We start from the raw sequence: 20261 nt of genomic DNA on the forward strand, positions 1-20261 counted from the left end.
CAACATCGATTCAAATAATTTACGATCAATCAAGAAACCAGATTCGTAGCGAACTCCATGAGAAAAGTCTGTCCCTCCGATCGATTTTATGCCGGAACATTTAGTTGGCCAAACATTACGACACAACGATTTCCTCGGCGTTCGACGGCTCGGCTCGATAACATCCCAGAAATTGAGACGCTGACTGAAATGGATTAAGTTTGAACCAGGCCGTAAGCGTCTTTTACTCTAAACGTAGTTGGAAGCTGAAATGCTCGTGTTTTAAATTGCTGCTAACGATGTCGATAAACATTATACTTGTTCGCTTCTTGAACCAGGCTTTACGGTATGGTTCGGTTCAATTTCAGTATTTTTCACTTGAAAATTCGATACCAAAAAAAAAAAAAAAAAAATCATCAGAGGAAGAAAACTGCTATTACGCAACATGGGTCGAAATCGAAACCTATTGGTCGTATGATCGATAAGTTTCATTGAAATACGACAATGAATATACAAATAAAAATTAATCCATCAAAGAAACGTAACAATTGGAAACGTGCTTACAATGCCTCTGATCGATCTAGTCGTAGAAATAAGACCGTACCGCTAACAGATCTTCGTTTTGCATAAGACACACCTTTTCCCTTCAATGAGAGAGGTAAATGCGATTCTAAATGCGACGAGGAAATTTTCTGGGAAATTACTCGCTCCGCAGGCGCCTTGTCGATTGAGAGCGAGATCGTTCATGGGGAGATTGACGAATAGACGTACTGTAATTGTGCAGGAATACTTGCAGAAATACTTAAGATAGGAAAAACGTTCGTATCCATCCCACCATCTGTACCTTCTATTTCCTTTCTATAGAACTTTGCTACATCAAACCTTAATTAAGACCAATTAGAATCGCATGATTGTCACTGACATGTTGATTCTATCTTTGTACATCGATCTAATTTCTTCCATAAGGAATCATGTCGCAACAACGATGATCGCGTTTAATTTAATAATTATGTATAAATTTTATCATAATTTAAATCAGACGAAACTCCGATGTTATGTAGCCAACGTAACATTTCGTTTTTGTGTGAAACAGTTCGGTTCTATGAAAATATTTTTCCATCGGTGCCTCTATAATGAATGTTAATGTTTCGTTGCAACGCGTAACTACATGCGCATTCCCATTTCCTGGTTTTACACCTGCTCTTTGCCTACATCCGTTCCCTGTAGCGTTAATTAGTCTGTGATCTTTTGAAAAATATGCAGTTCATATACACTGTACGCTCAATATCGTTCTTGCCTCGACGCTTTTGAAACAAGCTAACGTTTCCAGAGATTGCGCTTATTCGTACGTAATCCACCAATCGATAGACGCGCGTGCAACTACCATAAAATAACTATCTCACAGTTGATTAGAGACTAAGTGTATAACCGTCGAGAACAAACAACTTTTTAATCGATATGCCTTGCTTTCCTAAACATGCTTTATCAGTTAAATTATTAATACTTACGGAGGCTCTTAAAAAACTTGTATATAATCTTAAGGGCGAAGTTTCGGTTTATTCGGTTAAAAATATCGTCGGATCAAATTATTTAAATCATAAGTTGTACGTTTCCACATCGTAAAACGCGGCCGTATTCGCGTGATTTCCTAACGTCACGTCTGACCTTAGACGGACTTAGTCCACTGAGATCGAATCGGCAGCGCAAAAGTAGTATCAATTCGCATTACCAAACATCAATCGCATCATTTTCGTTTATTATAATTCTTGCCAGTTTATGGTAACACGTTTTTATCGCGTTGATCGATGACTTACCGAAACCGAGGCTATCGATTGAAAAGTCGCGAACTTAATACACCAATAATTTATGAAACTTTCTGTTCAATCAGAACTTTTTAGGTCACGTTATAACGAATACGATTGTCGTGCGACGATCAAGTCGAATTACGGTGACATAGAGGGATGGTGAATCTACGCTCTCTGCTGTCCTTCGAGAAAAATAGGATGTCGTCTATTTAACATCTACGAAAGAACCCTCCATTGCTCACGACTCTGGAAACATGGTAAATGGAAGAAATAGATTCTTTGACGAATGATTCGTGGAATTCTGATTGTCGAGGAAGGACTTTATCGCAGTCGCTATCGTAGCGAAGCATTCAATTATGCTGCGAACCTTTGAATAACTTTCCCTTTCTTTCTCTCTTGCGGTACATCTCGTACTTTAATTTAAACGTTTCAAGAAAAATATTAATTATTAATAGGACCCAATAAAAGCTCACAAGAAAATGTAACTGAGAGTTACGCGAAACAGAACGTCACGTCTGGTTTAGCACAAGTAGAACGACCACCCCTGTCCTTCTCAGTTATACGTTTCCCAATCTCTTTCTGAATCCGATGACGATGCAGCAATCTGGCGTTTGCTTATACAAGAGTAACGGTTTCTTTCACGTCATATCATTTTTTCCTTCCGACGATGTTCAGAAGAACGATCGAGATTTTATAGCCTGACATCTAAACGCATATGAAAAATGGATACTCCAACTACCTAAGGTCGATCTGTTAACTTTATATGTATATTGCATCTAGCTTTCCAGCACTGGGTGAAAAGTGATTTTCGATACGCTGGATTTTATGGTTTCTTCGGTGGCAAATTTTCCCGTTATGATCTAATCGATTTACAACAAGTATAAAAGAACGTGTGAAAATCGTGAAAATAATACACTGCCATGCGGACGATAAACTTATTTGAGTTCGAAGAAATTCATAAGATTGTAAATTCGAGAGAGCTACTGGAATATTCATCTGCAAAATGTTTGCTCGAGGACAGCGAACTATTAAGTTTGTAAGTAATACCTTACGATCGCTCTAAAACACTTAGTTCCGTTTCTTACCCGTGCGTTCTTATCATGCTCCCCGCTAAATTGTGCGCGCTCCACAATCAATAATTTCTTGTAGCCGTTTTGCATTAAAAGTTGGCTAAGATTGATTAACTTGGAAGAATGGAAACAAAAAGGAAGATTTTATTCTTCGCTAATTATATTCCATAGTATTTGTGTTTGATTTAGGAGATAATCAAGACGAGGTTCGAGTGAAAACGGCTTTGAAGTTCGCATCGCTTACCCTTCGCTTCACAGCTATATTTAGCACAAGAGATCGAGTGCTTAGCGCTTAAACAAACTATCTTAAGGAAGACGAAATACGTTACATTACGCTCAACAACACAATATGATCAACTGTTATATGTGCTGGTGCACGCTCGCGTCACATTTGTCTCATTCTTGTACGAGATCTGCTTTCAGCGGAAGCCATTATACCGGAACGAAGGAATAGAATAAAGGTAGTTGGAAATTGTGAAGGAGTCGCGTGTGTTTCGAAATTACAGTGATTACATGAAATATCACGAATCTGTCTCGCAAAGATGCGTTAAATGTCAACGTATTTCGTAAAACTTTCGACAAATATAAATTGCGCTCTATCAAGAATTTATCGTACCATACGTTTATAAACGTGTCTCGTAATTTATTACGATCGTTCACGGCTTGTGTTTAATTCGTTGATTCTCTGTGCACGTGAATAAAAATCAGAGAGTATTTTTCTAAAATCTCTGATACACGATACGTTTGATCTGTGCGAAGCAATTTTCTACCGTGACTAGTTTCATGCTTGAACATTCGCCGAAAAATAACAATAACTGCAGTACATTCGTGCCATGAATTTCGTTACCTCAAATTTTTACATGCCAAACTCTAACGAAATCCCCGGTACTCCAACAGCTTTTTTTTTCATTTTACGTAGCTACTCGACCTTGACGCATGACGCGCGTTGACGTTCCACCGAACATCTCTATTCACCCTGTGAAATTTTGTATCGCTTGACGTGCTTGTGTTGCACGTGTTTCGCCACGATCAATCTCGAAATGACGAGAAAGACGATATCTAGGACAATAGCATTCGAATTGAGCCTTTTTTCATCGTTTAGCTGTTAACTTCGTGAAGGGCGATCAACCGTACAAATGAAACTGACTAGGCGAGCGTACATCTACCGGACCATTTATCTTTTTCATCTTGTTTATAAAACCATTGAAACGGTTGCTTTTATTATACTTCTGTTAGGTTTCCCTTTCGAACGTTTGCAATCATATGTGGAGACGCGAATAATATTGGCGCCGAAAACAATCAGAATGAATCACTTTGAAATTCAGGCGCCATGTTGACGCAAAGGGAAGGAAAGAAACGTTGTAGAGATATGTTGCTTGTAGAGAGGGATCGTTCGGAAGAGATAACTCGTGTTTAGACGAGCCGGCAAGGCCAAACGATTCCGTGTTCTATTCCCAGAAGAAAAGTGGTCGGTTCCTTCGGCATGAACATTAATATTCATATTAGCGGGACAACGAATGGTTTAACCTCTGTGTACACAGCTCGAATCAAAACTGGGTTGAATCGACCAAGTAATAAGCATGCATGCGATGAAGCGATCTGTGTTATTAACATAGACCTTGTCCCAGCTGGCGATCCACCGTGTTATTCCACTTCGTAAACCGGTTGAGTGGTGAGGCTACCTACGAATCGAGGGATTATGGAGGCAGGCGAAGGAAAACGGATCGAAATTGCTCGTGGTCACGCCAGCACCCACTCGACAGAACCTAATACCGACTGTTCCACCTTTTTAGCTCTGTCCTTCTCTTTTACGCCTTTCATATGCCCTTATCCTTTCCAATTTTCTGACCATCTTTCACGATTTTTCGTTTCACCGAATCCGCTTGTTCTTTGTACGCGGACATTTTACCATAATTCCAATAATTAGTCAAGGATGCTCAATTTCGTTTGTGCACGTGATAGGGCACGCGGTTTCCACATTACGTTCAGACGTCAGACACTAACGGAGAAAGAGCAATAGAGAGATCATCGAAGAAAAGAAATTACGGAAGTACTACGAACAGATTCGAAAAGTGTCATACACATACACAGAAGGATCACAAAGACACCCTCCACCTTATAAATTATTGGAATATCGATACTATCGCGCAAGTAGCGATGCATCAATTAGAAGAAGCGAATGTACGGGAACGTCGTAAAATGAATTGATTAATTTAGACTTCAATTATAACCGATGTCGTTTCGAACGGCTGCGTCTCTCCTGCGATTCGCAGAAACGAAACGCAACTATAAATATATTGGTGAGAGTAAACGATTGTTGACCTACATAAATTCGCGAAAAGATTTACGGTGACAGCAGCTGTAGAAAGTAGTAGCGGAGATACTGGAGCAAACTACACAGCTGTTTCTGCCGTGTCCAGAAAAGTGCAATAATAACAGAATAACTTTTGCGTGAACCGGAAATCTCGCGTGGCATACCGACGTGACTGCAAACCACGGCTTGGCTTGTCGTTACAAGGTAATATGTGCGTTCAGCACACAGAGTGCACTAAAATGTAACGGTGAAGCTACATTTCCAGAAATAAAAGACAGATCTATCAAAGTCAGCGTGGTAAATGTATCAAGCTTTCCTCGTAGTTGGCCTATTCTTCTAGTAATCATTTCGTTACAACGATACGCTCGACGGACTACGGCGATGATAACAAAGATTGTATGGCATAACGAGGAATAGAAATTGAAATCCTAATAAGCGAGCAATTTAGATGAGAAACGTATGAGATTATACGTATGATAACATAGAAAAAGGAAATAAAGAAAGTTACACGAAACAACGTGCATTTTTCTTTATTTACACTTTATTCTTCATCTTCTTGTTGTCAGAAGCGAATTGTGTCGAGAAAATTGAAAAAGGAATTAAAATTTCTCCTTTAAAAAAACAAGCGATAGCCCGTATAACGTCACAGCAAAGACTTCAAAAATTTCTGAAGCTCATAATCCAAGTAACCATAAAAGCTTGGAACTACCAGAGAGCCGATAAAAGCGAATTACCAATCAGCGTTAAGTTACGAAGAAGAATATTCTGACAGGTATTCCTTCGAGAATACCTACTTCAAAGCTCCTCTTAAAATCGAAACGGAATTAAGTGGATATTATTAATCTCTCCCTTCCGAGAAAGATCTCCACGATATGATTAAACATGTAGTTTTTCGTTCATTGGCTTGCTTTATTATTTTCTTTTCTTCAAATTGAAGGCCAGTATTTGATAAGATTGCATATGACGAACGCAGGCTGACAAACGGCACAGTTTCACGACGTTTCGCGAAACTGCGAATCGTAGAACGCGAGTTCGCGCTGGCAACCGATTAAAGTGCTTCGATCGTAGCACGACACTCGAGTCGCGACATTATCGTTGCGACGCATTATAGGTGCGCACACACGCGTCGCTAAACTGTTTAATGTGAAACTCGCGAACGATCATTTAAGCGGTCGACGAGGGATTTTAGTACGCTGCACCGTGTTAATATCCAGCCCGGGACGTCTCGGTCAACCCGATAGAGGTTGGAACATGCCGCTCACTGTATTGGTCAGTTCGACGTGAAAAAAATTATTGAAGAAACGATAAAGATAGAACGACGAAGACTACAAGAACGAATCTTAAATTCTTCGTTCGTGCGACGATAAACGATTATAGATTTTTTGTAGGATATCAAAAACTGTTCGGATGGCCAACGTAATTGCTTAATACCGACTGAACTTTATCAGATTATTGGAAATTTCCTAGAAGTTAATTCGGTGATAAAATCTTACGTTTTCCATTCTCGAACTCGTTCAATTTGCATGCCTTAGAACCTTGCGGCAATCATTTTATCCGTAATTAGCTTGTGATACTTTCATTTCCTGCAAACGCCACATTTAATTTCGTTATTTCTTTGACGTGCCATCGAATTCAGGCACCCTCATGCATATTCCAAAAGGTACATCTTTACTGGTCATTAGGTTTCATGTCAGCCGCGTGGAATAAATCACTCACGTTCCCCTATAAATTAAACTTAAACACTGTTACTTTTGCGAAATGTTCATTAGTACAAACGGACGTGAATGTCGCGTGTACGAGTGCCACTTTGATCCACGTATACTTTGTGCGTAAAAAGGATGGCTTCTATCGTGTTTACGCGACATAATCTCATGCCAAAATAATTCAAACTATCACGCACTTTATGGAACACAGAAAAATTTTGTCAGATTAGTAAGAACTCAAATATCAGACGCAAAATCATTCTGAATTATTGCGTAGCGTGCTGATTAGAGAAGCGAATATGAAACAGCGAATCACGTAATAACTCGTAAATACGTAAATTCCGCGTTGCAATTATGGAACAATCCTTGATTATACGTACAATGTTGTACAATTAATTAAATTACCGATCGCAAATACACGTCTTGTTGACGAAGATATTATAATAATTACACGTAACTTTGGGCAAAAATATATTCAAATTTTCCCAGGAACTATTCCGAACGATTCGACACGATGAACGTTCGGTTAAAGCGAGGATAATGGAATATTGACGATTTTCGACCGAAAATCCAACTCTAATAAATCAATAGCATTTTTTACAAGCCCTATGCAATTCATAATTAATATTCGTTCTGAAGATGGGTTCAGAACCTACCTCCATCTCGACTCTCGTAAAATTATCATCTTCTACAGATATCGTGGAATATTGCTTATCGAGTTGCAGAAATATAGAAAAGTCTCTCATCGAAGGAACGTAAATTTTCTGCAATTAGCTTAGCGTGTTAAGATAAAAACATATTTGTTACGGTAATTATTCAGGGCAACATAAATTTTGCGCATTTAATGGTGCAAAATGAAATTATAATACCTTAACGCCAGACAGTTTTATCCTTTAAATTAATAAGAACAAATGGGATCGTAAAATGTACATAGGTCCTAAATCGTCCTAAAATGTAATGAAACAAGATAAATCTGTCAGAAATTTATTTCGCGTAAGATTGAAATTTATTCCAGAACGTAAATAAAACGGCAGTTAAATAAATACTGCACGCATAAAAGAATGCTTTCGCTGGCAGCGCTCGTTTGACATCCGCACTATGACACGGTAGGAGCATTTCGAACGGAAGTAGGTCATCGCTATCACGGAATTCAGGAGATGTCACTTGAAGAATTACTCAAATTGCTTTAATTAACTAATCCTATTTCATTTGATTGGTATACGTATCCGAACTGCGGAACCATCGACATTCGAACAAAATCATCGTTTGTTCGATAAATATAGATCTATGAAAATTCAGTTTCCCGATACAATAATAGGAATGCTAACTGATTTCCAATGAATTGCTTTAATTAAATCAGGTTATAAACATCGCGCAAATGCGATGGCAAAACAACCGGATCGACGATACGAGGAACATACCGATTTGGCAGTCATAAATGTCACGATGCACTTGCAAACGAGTCAGTGAAAAAGGCATCGTTGTCTTTTATACGCCGGAACTAAAGTCTGAGCGAATTTCCAAAAAGTTTATATTTCGAATTAACATCCACTTCTAGCACATCGGAATAATAGCCGACACGATAATTATTTTTATCGAGATAAAGGGTAAGGTGCGAAGCGTAATTTAATGAATTCTTTTAATCCGTCGCCATCCGTTTTAAAAGCCATTGTAATACGTGGAAGAGAAAGCAGACTCACCAAAACGTAGACAGCAAAGGGCATGACGAGCACAGCAACGAGCAGATCAGCGACGGCCAGGCTCACGATGAAATAATTCGTGACCGTCTGCAAAGCTCTTTCTCGAACTACAGCGAGGATAACCAATACGTTGCCGAATAGCGTTAAACAAGGCACGATCACCAGGATCAGAGCCCACCAGCTGTTGGCATTCGTCTTTTCATCGACGTCTGCTGTCGGTCCGCACTCACCGGCTCTAACGACACCAGCTGCGGTGCCCGCGACTATCGACGACGTGCAGTTCACGCTTCCGTTCAGGTTCAGATTAGCCCCTCCATCGTAATAGGCCGTCAAATTAACGAAAGCGCTGTAATTCAATCGATTGATGTAATCGTTTAAGTCTTCGAAGACGAACAGGTCCGATATGCCGGTGTAATTGTCGGAGCTAGGCGACGACGGTGATACCGAGGAAAAGAACGACGATGACACACTGAACAAGGAACCGGAAGGCGTTGTACCTATCGTTGTCGAATCATTGAACCAACTTAACTCGATGCCACTGGTTGACGCATCTTTTTCGCTTCTTGAGAAAACGTCGTTTAAGACGGTTTCGTCGTGTATGGTGACGGTGTCCTTGGTTGCGTTACCGGAAAACAGATCGGTTAGTCGTTGCGTATGGTCTAACGACAGGTTGCTCACGATGGACTTAACCAGAGGCTGGTCGTTCGTGTTCGTCCCCATTTCAAATTTCTCTACTCGTGAATACTGGACGCCGATGTTGATCACGAGATTTTGAAACGCGTCGGTTCTTTAATTTTGTCTGGCATCCTCGTGACCGTTATCTAAGTGTTCACGGCTAAGCGTATCGTTTCCCTTACGTTGGTGATGTGCGGCGTTCCTTGTGCGATAACATTCTCGATCGTCCGTGCACGCAAGAAACGAGGTGCTGCGTCTGGACTATCCTCTCACCAATCACCACAATCGCCCCAACCTTAGCGGCATATCATTGAAATCCCTCGTCGAGAATCTCTGTAATAGAAAGAAGAACCACGGTCAGTACGACTTGTTCCCTTGCCTTACGTTTTACACCTATCCTTACATTGTAAAATAAAAGCGTAATGCTCGGTGTCGTAGTCGCGTGGTAGATAATTCAATCTATTTTCGCTCGAGTTTGTACCTTAGTTTTATTTCCGCGGTAAAACGCGTTACACGAACGCCATGGAAATAAAGGCGGAAGAAGGATTAAGGAAATTTAATTAAATTAAAACCGTAGACGGTAACTACCGCGATATAATGAATTTCGAAGGACTTCCTTGGAACTGAATAACAGATTAAATATTAATACAGGTCAGATGGTTGCGAAAGTAACGAGAGATTTTCATCTGCTTAACGAAACAGCTAGAAACGTGCAATTTGTGTTTTAGATTTTTCGTTCCGTTCGGTCGAACGTGGTTTCACGTAATCTCACAAATGTAAACATATTTATGCCTATGATTCTTTGAACGTCTAAATTTGCAACGCGACAAAGGAAATGTATTTTTATTCTTTTATTGTTAGCATCAAATTACGCGAACTATGTTTGAGGAAGTCTGTCTATCTTTTTCGTTTCTCTTAAAAAGAGGACGAAAGATCTATGAATCAGATAGAGCTTGTCCGCTCGAAACGAATGTCGCGACGCAATCTCAAAATTAAAAGAAAACTCAGGACTTCTCTCAGGCGGTTGGCCTGGCTTAGTTTTTGCAGAGGAACGATCGTCTCTTACGGGGTAGAAGGAATCGAAAGCACGCACGTAGGAGGGGTGGATTGACAGATGGACAGACATTATAGTGTTTCTCTTGCCTTTCGACGTGAACGGCGTGAAAGAGGGAAAGAGGAGAGATCCTCTCGAACCGCTCGAAGCCGGCAGCCAAGGGAACTCCAAGGACCCTCTTAAGGGCAGAAATCATCTCCTTATCTCTTAGGGCCTACCATTTCCCTGTTCTACATACACTAAGCAAGCCGAGTCAAGTGTATCGGCAGTCGTTATATTTTGAACTGTAAATCGCTCAAAAGGAATATGCCTGCATGTATTTTCTTCCTTTTCTACTTAAGCACGCTTTCTATTCTGGACACGCGTCCCTTAAACTTACGTGTCGAATGCTTACTCGTGTGTCTCTCCATTCTGAAAGAAAAATATACCACGGAGAATGTTGCTATTCCAGACGTTGGTGCTAAATGTCAGGAAAATAATGATGCCGATTAAAACGAGTACCACGATGCGAAGTTTTATGTAAAACTTTATGCGATATTTTATAGGAAATGTCACTTCCGTATATCGTATTCCGTGTTTTTAATCAACAGAGATAGAAGTAAGTACACAGTATATCATCACAAATTTGCCAAGAACAGTGCCTGACAAAAAATTGGCTTCATTCAGATCATCATAGGGAGCTGTTATAATCCTTATAATTAATTGCGGCAAAATAATATGCAGTTTCTTCAGATGATGCTCTTTCATCGGGTCGCTAACGACACGGTGATATTTGAATATGTAAATATGCAAAGCAGCGTTATAATTCTGAGTGAAATATATGTACTAACTTGAATTTTGTTCTCAATGGTAACTGTGTCATTTCCCTCTTGTCTCCTCCCTTTTCCATTGTCTTTTACTGTTTTTCTTTGAATTCGCTATGCAATTATATACATTACTCTTTAATTGTACAGAAATTAGGAGCACTCCAATTTAGTTCCAATTTATTCTATATAACGAAGTAAACTTGCACAGACAATGGTTAAATATAATATTGCGATATGGTCGGTCGGTCGACTATATCGTACAATGGTATTCAAAAATTCACCAACGAAAGGATTATTTAACACACCCATAAAACGTTGACACGTTTTAAAGCATTAATTTGTATCGTATGATGCGAAGAACTATACCATGCATCCCAATTCTTTCCGATTAAAATGAAAATATTCGTACACATATAAAGTCTGATTATATCCAAGGCTTTTGAAAATATTGCGATTGAAGCAACCCAGTTCACGTGAAAATTGTATCAAAAGTAAATGTATAAAATGGCATGACAAAGATGGTAGAAATAGAAAGGAAAACAACTTGTTTACGAAGATGTATACTAGATGGAAAAGACATAACACGGCCGCAAATAAAAACTTTTAAGAAGGGACATTCATCGATGTAGCCGAGCGCGTTCATGTAATTTACATAATATATCTTGGACTACAAAAATTCTGCAGACTTCTTTAAGTCTGTACAGTATTAAGTCTCTGACACTTCTTGCTTAATAACAATTGCCGTATTAGAAAAATTCGCGTCTCCAAAAATATCTGAACTTCAGCCTCGGCTAAGTATTCGATTGTTCATTTCACGCTTCATCGTTTCCATTTACGTCAAACGTGACAATTTTTCTTCTTTTTTACATGATTGGTATAACTTCGCGTGTATTATACAAATTAAAAAATCAACGAAAGCAAACAAGTGTAAAATTCGAGAGACAAGCCAGAATTATGAGGTCACGCCACAAACAATAATATGACGAATACTCACGACATAAAACAGAATTTTATGCTTCGCCCCCTCGTTCGAACAAAAGCTATATGGAAAGGCCGTGTTATTCAAGTGAACAAATTCGTACGAAGTATCGTCTACCTCGTTATATATCGTTCAAGAAAGCAAGAGGAGCAATTCTACAATTTTGGATAATTTACCAAAACGCTATTCTCAAATTCGTTCCGCGGGTATATTACGTTTCGTTTTATTTAGGAGAAATATTTCGGACATTAATCTCAACGCTATTTCCACGAATTTTATAAAATTGCAGATGCACAGACAATTGCGCAAAGGTAATCCACTAGCGAGGGGAAGGAACCGTTTCCAACGAAAATATAATACGCAATTCATTCCGGATAGCGAAGGTTTCTGTCTTGCAAGAAATGAAATCGTGACGTTTAAGATTGATTGTTCTTGCAGCTTACCTACAACTGCGAGAGAAAGGCACAACTGTACGATGCATAAGGAAAAAATGATGCCTACGTCGTGGTAATCTTGACTTAGATTAATTAGCGAAATGATAGTATAATTAATTATATACGATTGACAAGAAATTCCACTGACATCGGGATGTTCGTTTCTCGTCCCAATTCGAGATTCGCGATTACTTAAATGTAAGAAACGTATGAAATATTAAGAGTGTTTGTATTCGTATTAAATATTCGAGAAATAAAAAGTGCGATGCGTTTAACGAGGCAATAATTTCCTGAGATATTAAAAATGCGTGATTACGTGAAATGTAGACTGCAACAGGTAATTCATGTGTTATTTTGTGCAATTTGATAGCAAAAATAAACTAATCACGTCTTTGCCTGCCGTGGTACATTTACGGTATGTAGCTCCTCATATAGTTCAAGGATATTAATCTAATTGATATGTCCATAGCCGAAGCAGTACATTCTTGAAATACTTGGAAAGATTATTAGGATATAATGATATCCTTATCGTGTTAAGTAGTAAAAGCACGCATTAAGGCTGGCAGTAGAATGGATCGTAATAAAGAGCAGCACAAAATTCGATAGCCATTATTCTTGCGGTTAATCCTATTCCTCGAAATATTTCAAAATATGCGCTAATTTAAAACGTTTTTAATCCACGAGATTACAAATGTCTCTTACTTTGCTCGTATTATCTAACTTTACCTTTCCATCTGAGTATAAGAATAGCATTGACGACGGGACAATTATAGTAAATAGAAACTACTATCACGTTCGAGTTCGACTTTAAGCAAGTTTAATAACGTCTTTGCTGTTCCATAATTTTCAAAATTGTACGAAAGAAATAGAACGCGTGATAATCCGAAAGTGCATCCTGTTGCCCGTTGAAATTGTGTCTGCATGAAATTAGTTTAATCGGATTAATATTACGCGAACATTAATTTCGCTGGTTCGTTTATCGCGAATACTTACGCTTTATAAGGACTGAAATACAACGAATACCTTCTACACAAAATTTCGCGCGTGCTCTTAATGCAGCGAATAAAATGAGACACATATTTCCGTTTCATATTCCGCGCGCATATCGCCCCATGTACTTACTTTCCTCTTCGCTGTCATCTCTTATTTATAATTCCTTTAATTCGACCATCTTTCACCCCCCGAAACAAGTTTCCTTTCTTCGCTCGCCGTCAAATCGCGTTTTAATTAATAACGACTAAGATCCACTTAGCAATTCAAATTGCTCGTACCTACACCCTTGACCTACACGTTTAGGCATTTCTCGGTCAAGAGAATCTTAAGTAGGAAACTGGAGAATATTTAGCGGCGATTAAACCGTTACTTACCATTGATCACACCTGTGTCACTTTTGCGTCGTCTTAGCAACGTTCATCCATGCCAGTCCGTTCTCTTTGAATTTCTAACGAGTCGATCGACTAACGCAAACATAGTATCGTCATGGTCAGGAGTAGTAAACGTCCTTGCCGATCACAGCGATATACTGCGTGGCCGTGTCAAATAAACACGCGGTGTTGTTCAACAGGCAAAAATCCAGTGGTTCAAAGCTTGATCTGGATGCGACGTCGATTCGTTGGAGAATTTCCTCGTGCTGTCACGCGTTCATCGCCAAGTTCGCCTCGTGTCTTCCCCATATTCTGCGCAAGATCCATGTATCGAGTGTGCCTCTCTGTCTGTATGTATATATCAGAGGGATGATCCTCGGCACCATAGAATACACGATAGTCGTACTAAGCTCCGCCATTCACCTACCGCTGGTAGATCGATTCAATATTTTGCAACGAGATCAAAAACGTCGCACGGCTTTATATTCGATCTAAAGCGGCGGCATTGTACTGCCTTGGTTTATTACGTTTCCCGCAATACGAATTCGTATACGGTAGAAAAATCCTTTTCATCCAACTTCCCGTCGGTCTTCTTATGTTGGTCCTTCTAGGCTTCGATCTGCCGATTAAGCGATCTCTATTGGTTTAAACGACGATACAAGACATTGCTCTAATCGGCAACGATCTGCTGGACCAGTCGACCCTCGACCAACCGATCGTTAAATTTCCCAGCAGGAAATTCAGCCCTCTAATGCTGATTGCAGAGAATCCTTTGGTCAAACGGGATCCATGAACACTCGGCGTGATTTCCATTTGACCACGCACAATCGACGGCAATTACCAGATACTCTTCTTTGCCATCGGCCGCGTCATTCGATCGTATCGACATCTCGACACACTTCGCACTTTTTACTATCATTGCGATTCTTTTTCCCTCACGCTCTATATCCGCTCGAACTAGTCAATCGCGAAACATCAAACTAAACAAATCGAGTAGATTCTCTCACAAACGCACTCTTGGTATTCACACGCGTCAAAGAACGATCGATTCGATTATCAGGTTCACTGAGGAAACTGAATGGTTCACGACGAGAACAATTGGAATATCGACGGGCGTAGTTGTTGGTCGTAATAGATCACGACGAAGGAGGATACCGCTGAGATACCTGTGGATTCCTCCGTGTCTGGGATCAACGATCGCAATCGAAGTGTCATCTTTTATCGTTGGCCCTGAGAAACCAAGGCGAACCACGTTGGCCAAGATCGAACGACGAGGGGTGGCATCGCTGTCGCCGTGATCGTCCTCGTCGTCTTCCTCTTGGTCTTGGTCGCTTATCTGAATCGCCGAGGCAGCACTTTCGAGCCACGTTGTTGAACGAACGGCGAGCGACTGCCTGTCCGTCCGAGTTTCCTCACCGCCTCGAATCCCGAAGCTCGCACGTTCGTGTTAGGTCGGGGAGGGAGCAACGTTGGAGGGGGCTGCCCGGCGGCCTATTCCTCTCTCTTCAACCCTACGCGCACACGCTGCTCTCGTCACCAACCCTTAATTCGCAACCCTACCCCACTACTCGCTTTTTCCTTTTCCTCTTCCTTTTCCTTCTTCCACTGCTTCTTCCCCCTTTCTGATTTTCCTTCATCGTCTCTTCCTTTTCCTCTGTTTTCCTCACGCTTTTTCCCTTCATCGCAAAGAAGTGTAAAATTTGTTGGATCGGCAAATTCCATACCATTATTAAGTTTCCTTCCGACATAGCTTCTATATTATCAAAACTTTGTCACCGCTTTTAATTAAAACCGTCATGCTATTGACGACAATCCGACGATGATTATCTATCGGTAACGATATAAGCAATATTTTCTACAGACCTGTCGTTTCCCTTGTCATTCATTGATAAAGCAAATTAAGATGTACGTTCGTGGGATGCCAAAATCTACGAAAGCAGAGAAATTTATAGTTTCTAATTTTCCGTCTGTCGCAACCACCGAAAAGTAAGAATGATCCTTAAAGTTGGGCCAATTTCTAACTGTCGCGATTGTTCCGATGTGACGTTCTCTAGCACGATACACAATACGCTGTTTCAACCCCCTGTTGAGACAAAAAGTGCTGCTTCTTACGCCAATTACCAACTTCGTGATTTATCATCCCCATCGACATCGATACGCTGCGCGGTCGGAGTTTGATCTCCGCGAAGAAAGAACTATTCGTCCGTTAGCTAAGAGAGCTCGGCAAATGTCGCGGCTACGAAGATACGAAATAACGAGGTAAAGCGACGAAACGAGCAGCTCGAGAAACAGGCTTCACCGAGGTAGAGTTTTATTTCACGGACGAAGTCGATTTATTTTATTCAGGCTGGTTGTCGGTAGAAAAAGTCTAAAGACACATCCAGCAGCGAGTGTGTAAAAATTCTCCCCCATGCTAAACGTTCGCACACTATTGGAAAATTTAATACGAAAAATACGTTGCTCGATCAATTGAGAACTATCCAAGGTAAAAATTACTAGAGAAATTTGCGCGATGATCGTTGTATTTTGAATCTATGGTTGAATTCGATCGCGTTAGTGAATCTTACAGGTTGCACGAGTGGCTACTTCCACGGCAAGATACAAGCAAACATTGAGAATCTACTGGGAATTCACCATTTAATCCGATATAAGCATTTGGATCGATCGAACGATATTAAAATTTTATTTGTTCCGCAGTAATGGAAATACGTTGCGTATTATTATCATCGCCAGTAATTATTATTTAGCGATTTATCGGTTATACGATGCGGCAGAAATACTCGGCAGCGTATTCAAAGAACATGTTCGAAAAACTTCGAATTACAAGTTAAACGGAAAGAGTAGTGGTTTTGCAATTACGAGGTTCATTTACGAAGTGTAACGCGATGACGGAACATGATTAACATTTACATCGACTGATTTACATAGATGAATACCTACGTAACAAAGTTGCAAGCCAGCTACAACATATCCTCTGCGAGGTGTTTTAAATTTTCAAAGGATACTTTATTATGCGGTGGCACAAACACGTCAGTCTCGTTCTAAGATAGATGTACCTCTCCGTTAATAAACATCAACTACGGTCATATTTTCATCGCGAAAATGGTCAGTATCCTAACTACGGGATAGATCGACGTTTATTATTTCACAACACAGTTTCCCCTTAAACGAAATGCGAAACAGCATCGTACGCGTTAGCGTTCATTTCTCAACGTTAATTACAAAAACTGTCGTCGTTCGTTCTCCATAAGTATCGGAAAAATAATTAGGAACGTGTAAGGTTTATCACTGAAGGCGCCGCCGACAAAACTCGTACTACACTTAATCAGCGAAACGTGCAATTTTTTTCAAAAACTAATAAAACCTATCCGTCGATCTTTTTGTAATTAAATAAGGGCCACCGTTCTAGATACGCTCCTGAATCCGACAGACCGTACAGTAAATCCACTGGCAAAGTCACGAGTCAACGCGTTCTTCCACGGCAAATTAGGAGCTATGATTACAGCTTCGTGGTATCCTTTCAGCCGTGCCTCATAAAACAGTTTTACAACGTATCCTTGTCGGTGCTTGCGCCTGCTCTTTTCTTTTATGTTACGATGAAGACGAAAGATCGCCAGTGAACCGCACATTTTGATGCGACCAAGGCATCGAACTTCTGAATGACACAGCCATTCCACTGCGAACCATCACTCCTTTCGATAAGATCCGGTATGGCGATATTTTTCCTATCGTTGAATTTTCTGCTAGAAATGCCTACGTTACTTTGAAATTCCTTTCGTAATATCCTTCCATTTATGCTCTTATCGCAATAACGTGTCTGAAACACCTGAATTACCCGGATACCTATCTCTCTCTTTTAAATGAACTTTTGCTTCCGTATCATATATGTCGACTAACCAGTTTCAGTGGCAACGATCAACGCATTTCTGACGACCGCTGGTCCATACGAACCGTAAGAAAACACCGTACGAATAATGTTGATATCTTGCGACACCTGTAACCGGTACGTTTATGGTTGCAAACTCGTCTGAAATTCAAGAATAGGCAACTTCACTGGCAGGTAGTTGTATAATATATCCATGGATTTTAACTTCGAGAAACATTTGCTCGATAACAATTCGACGTAGAGAAACGCAAACGAACTGCCTCGGTAGTTGGTCGATGTCCGTAGATACGAGAGAATCGCTCGCGGGCCAAACGACTGCATCGTTAACTACTGTTATTTCGAACTATTCATTTCTATCACGAAGTACCAGACAACGGCGCAATCGTTTAAATATTAGTTTGGTGAATATTCGAGTCTGATAAAAAATTCACTTATGTCGTCATTCAATTTACTCTATTAAATTTCAATTTAAAGCGAACATTCGCTCGATCTATGTAATATAGATGAATGATATATATAGAAATCGAGATCGAAAATTGAGAGGCTCAATGGGAAACATTGCGCATCTCACGTATGTATAAACGTTTGTTTTTTTTTTTTTCCTTTTTTATACCATTAATTTTTTCCGCCAGTGTAGTGTATTAGGTTGTCCGAAAAGTCTCTTTCGTTTTTAAGATGACAATAGATGAACGATAATTTCTGTTTTATATTATTTTATTCAATTAGGTACGATTCATTTCGTTATATTTCTATTATGTTCGTGCATAATTCAATAAACTAATACAGGGTGGTTGGTAAATAAAAAAAATTTTTTTTTAATTTTTTTAAAAATCTACAGTAAGATCCGTTAAAACGGGACGTGATAAAGTGCAGGCGTACCGAGCGACAATTCAAAGTCGATTTTCTCGAAAACAAAGCCTCAAGCGAAAAATTTTTATTCTATATTTTCGACTTCTCTTTTCGCGTAGAATCACTCCCTTTCCGCTTGTACCTCCAGTTACCAACCACCCTGTATAAAACAAAAATCATTGTGCGTCTATTATTTCCTTATAAAACGAAAGAAACTTTTCGGACAACCTAATACATTCTACGATCTACTAATATCGTACAATGACACGTACGTTTCATCGTATTATACTCTTCGCGCAGAGAAATCGCAAACGCGTAATAAAAAAATGCGTCCATGGTACCCGACCCTTTAAGGACACGTGGCATATCTCAATAGTAGTCTTTATTTATCATCGATGCATCGTTTAAAATAGTTACAATTTCACACCGCATTTCCCATGAAAATAACTTTTCTTTTAACCTGCTTCTTCCTAAAATTATAAAACGGTGGCATGTACCTGTTCTTCACCGGGCTGCTCAATTACAAGCGAGTCGCATCCTCCAGTTTGTTCTCCGCTACGTGTGTCTTACATTATCTGGAACATTGCCTGGCAGACAGAGATGCCGTAGCTTCCAGGAACGTCTTCCGCCGAAGAGGATTTTCCTGCACGCGCGGACTCTACGTGCAGATTGCACATGGAGGTTTACATGCGCGGTTTCTACACGCGCACTGATTCAAGACAAAGAATAATGTCACGGCATTCAGAGACAGAACCACGTATTATACCAACTATACCAGCAATACCAACACTATAAATACATGGCCCGAATCAGGGCAAAGGCAGAGTCAAGCATCAACACAATTGTACGATCGACAATTTCGATATTCTGGTCCGCTATTCGCAACGCGTGAACAAGTTATATAGTCGCATGCAAACATAGTAACAAGCAGGTACATAGTCACAGTTATAGTACGTGGACTGAGTCTTGGACGAATAAATGTTATTTAGTTTTAATATCCACTCGTTCAGAAATCACCTGAATCGTATTCGAACGTAAATCGTACAATAGAAAAATGAATTTTCGTCGTATGCATCTACATCGCGATTTCTATTTGTCTAAACTTTACGGGGCATTCGCGTAGAAGAGGAAAGACGCGATTGCTATCGTTTCTTTGTAACTATTTTTTCTTACTTCATCCTTTGACTTGTACGAGGTGGTGAATGCCTACTTACGAGTCGCTTGGCACGCGATTGCTCTACATTCCTCTCGAATTTCTCCATATAAGGAGACACGAATAGCATCGGCATCCTCGCAATTTCGAAATGGTCCTTATTGCAACACGGAAATTTACGAGTGGCTTTACACGATGTAGCTACGTGCAAAAGCGAATTGTACGTTTTTTTACTTCAATTATTTTTAATCTAAAAATAACGCGAATTAACAAATATTCTTTTTATCTCGTTGTCCGTGCTAAAATACTAAGAACTGTCTTCGATAATTTCATGCGTCTTCAAAGTCGATGGCACTTGTGTAAAGAAATCAGCATATGTCGGGTATTTGGATACATTAAACAAATGAGCAAGTAAAATGGATGAAGCGCTTTAAACCGTACGATGGTAAGCTTTAATCTCTTTCACTATCGAATAATCCGGAATTTATTC

General features: G+C 39.8%; 1 protein-coding gene across 3 annotated transcripts in view; it reads right to left on the reverse strand.

Annotated features, from left to right (window-relative positions):
* Dop2R (dopamine D2-like receptor) overlaps nucleotides 1–15299 on the reverse strand; it is a 96846-nt gene extending 81547 nt beyond the window's left edge. For all 3 annotated transcript variants that reach the window (XM_069120771.1, XM_069120770.1, XM_069120769.1), the window contains exons 1-2: nucleotides 13887–15299; nucleotides 8572–9579 (exon numbers count right to left, since the gene is read on the reverse strand). In XM_069120771.1, the coding sequence (XP_068976872.1) occupies nucleotides 8572–9291 (720 nt within the window). In that variant the 5' untranslated portion in view covers nucleotides 9292–9579; nucleotides 13887–15299. The remainder of the gene's footprint in view (nucleotides 1–8571; nucleotides 9580–13886) is intronic.
* Nucleotides 15300–20261: the final 4962 nt, after the last annotated feature.

The sequence above is a fragment of the Bombus flavifrons genome, chromosome 9 (assembly GCF_040668555.2).
Source record: "Bombus flavifrons isolate JBK064 chromosome 9, iyBomFlav1_principal, whole genome shotgun sequence".
Taxonomy (NCBI): domain Eukaryota; kingdom Metazoa; phylum Arthropoda; class Insecta; order Hymenoptera; family Apidae; genus Bombus; species Bombus flavifrons.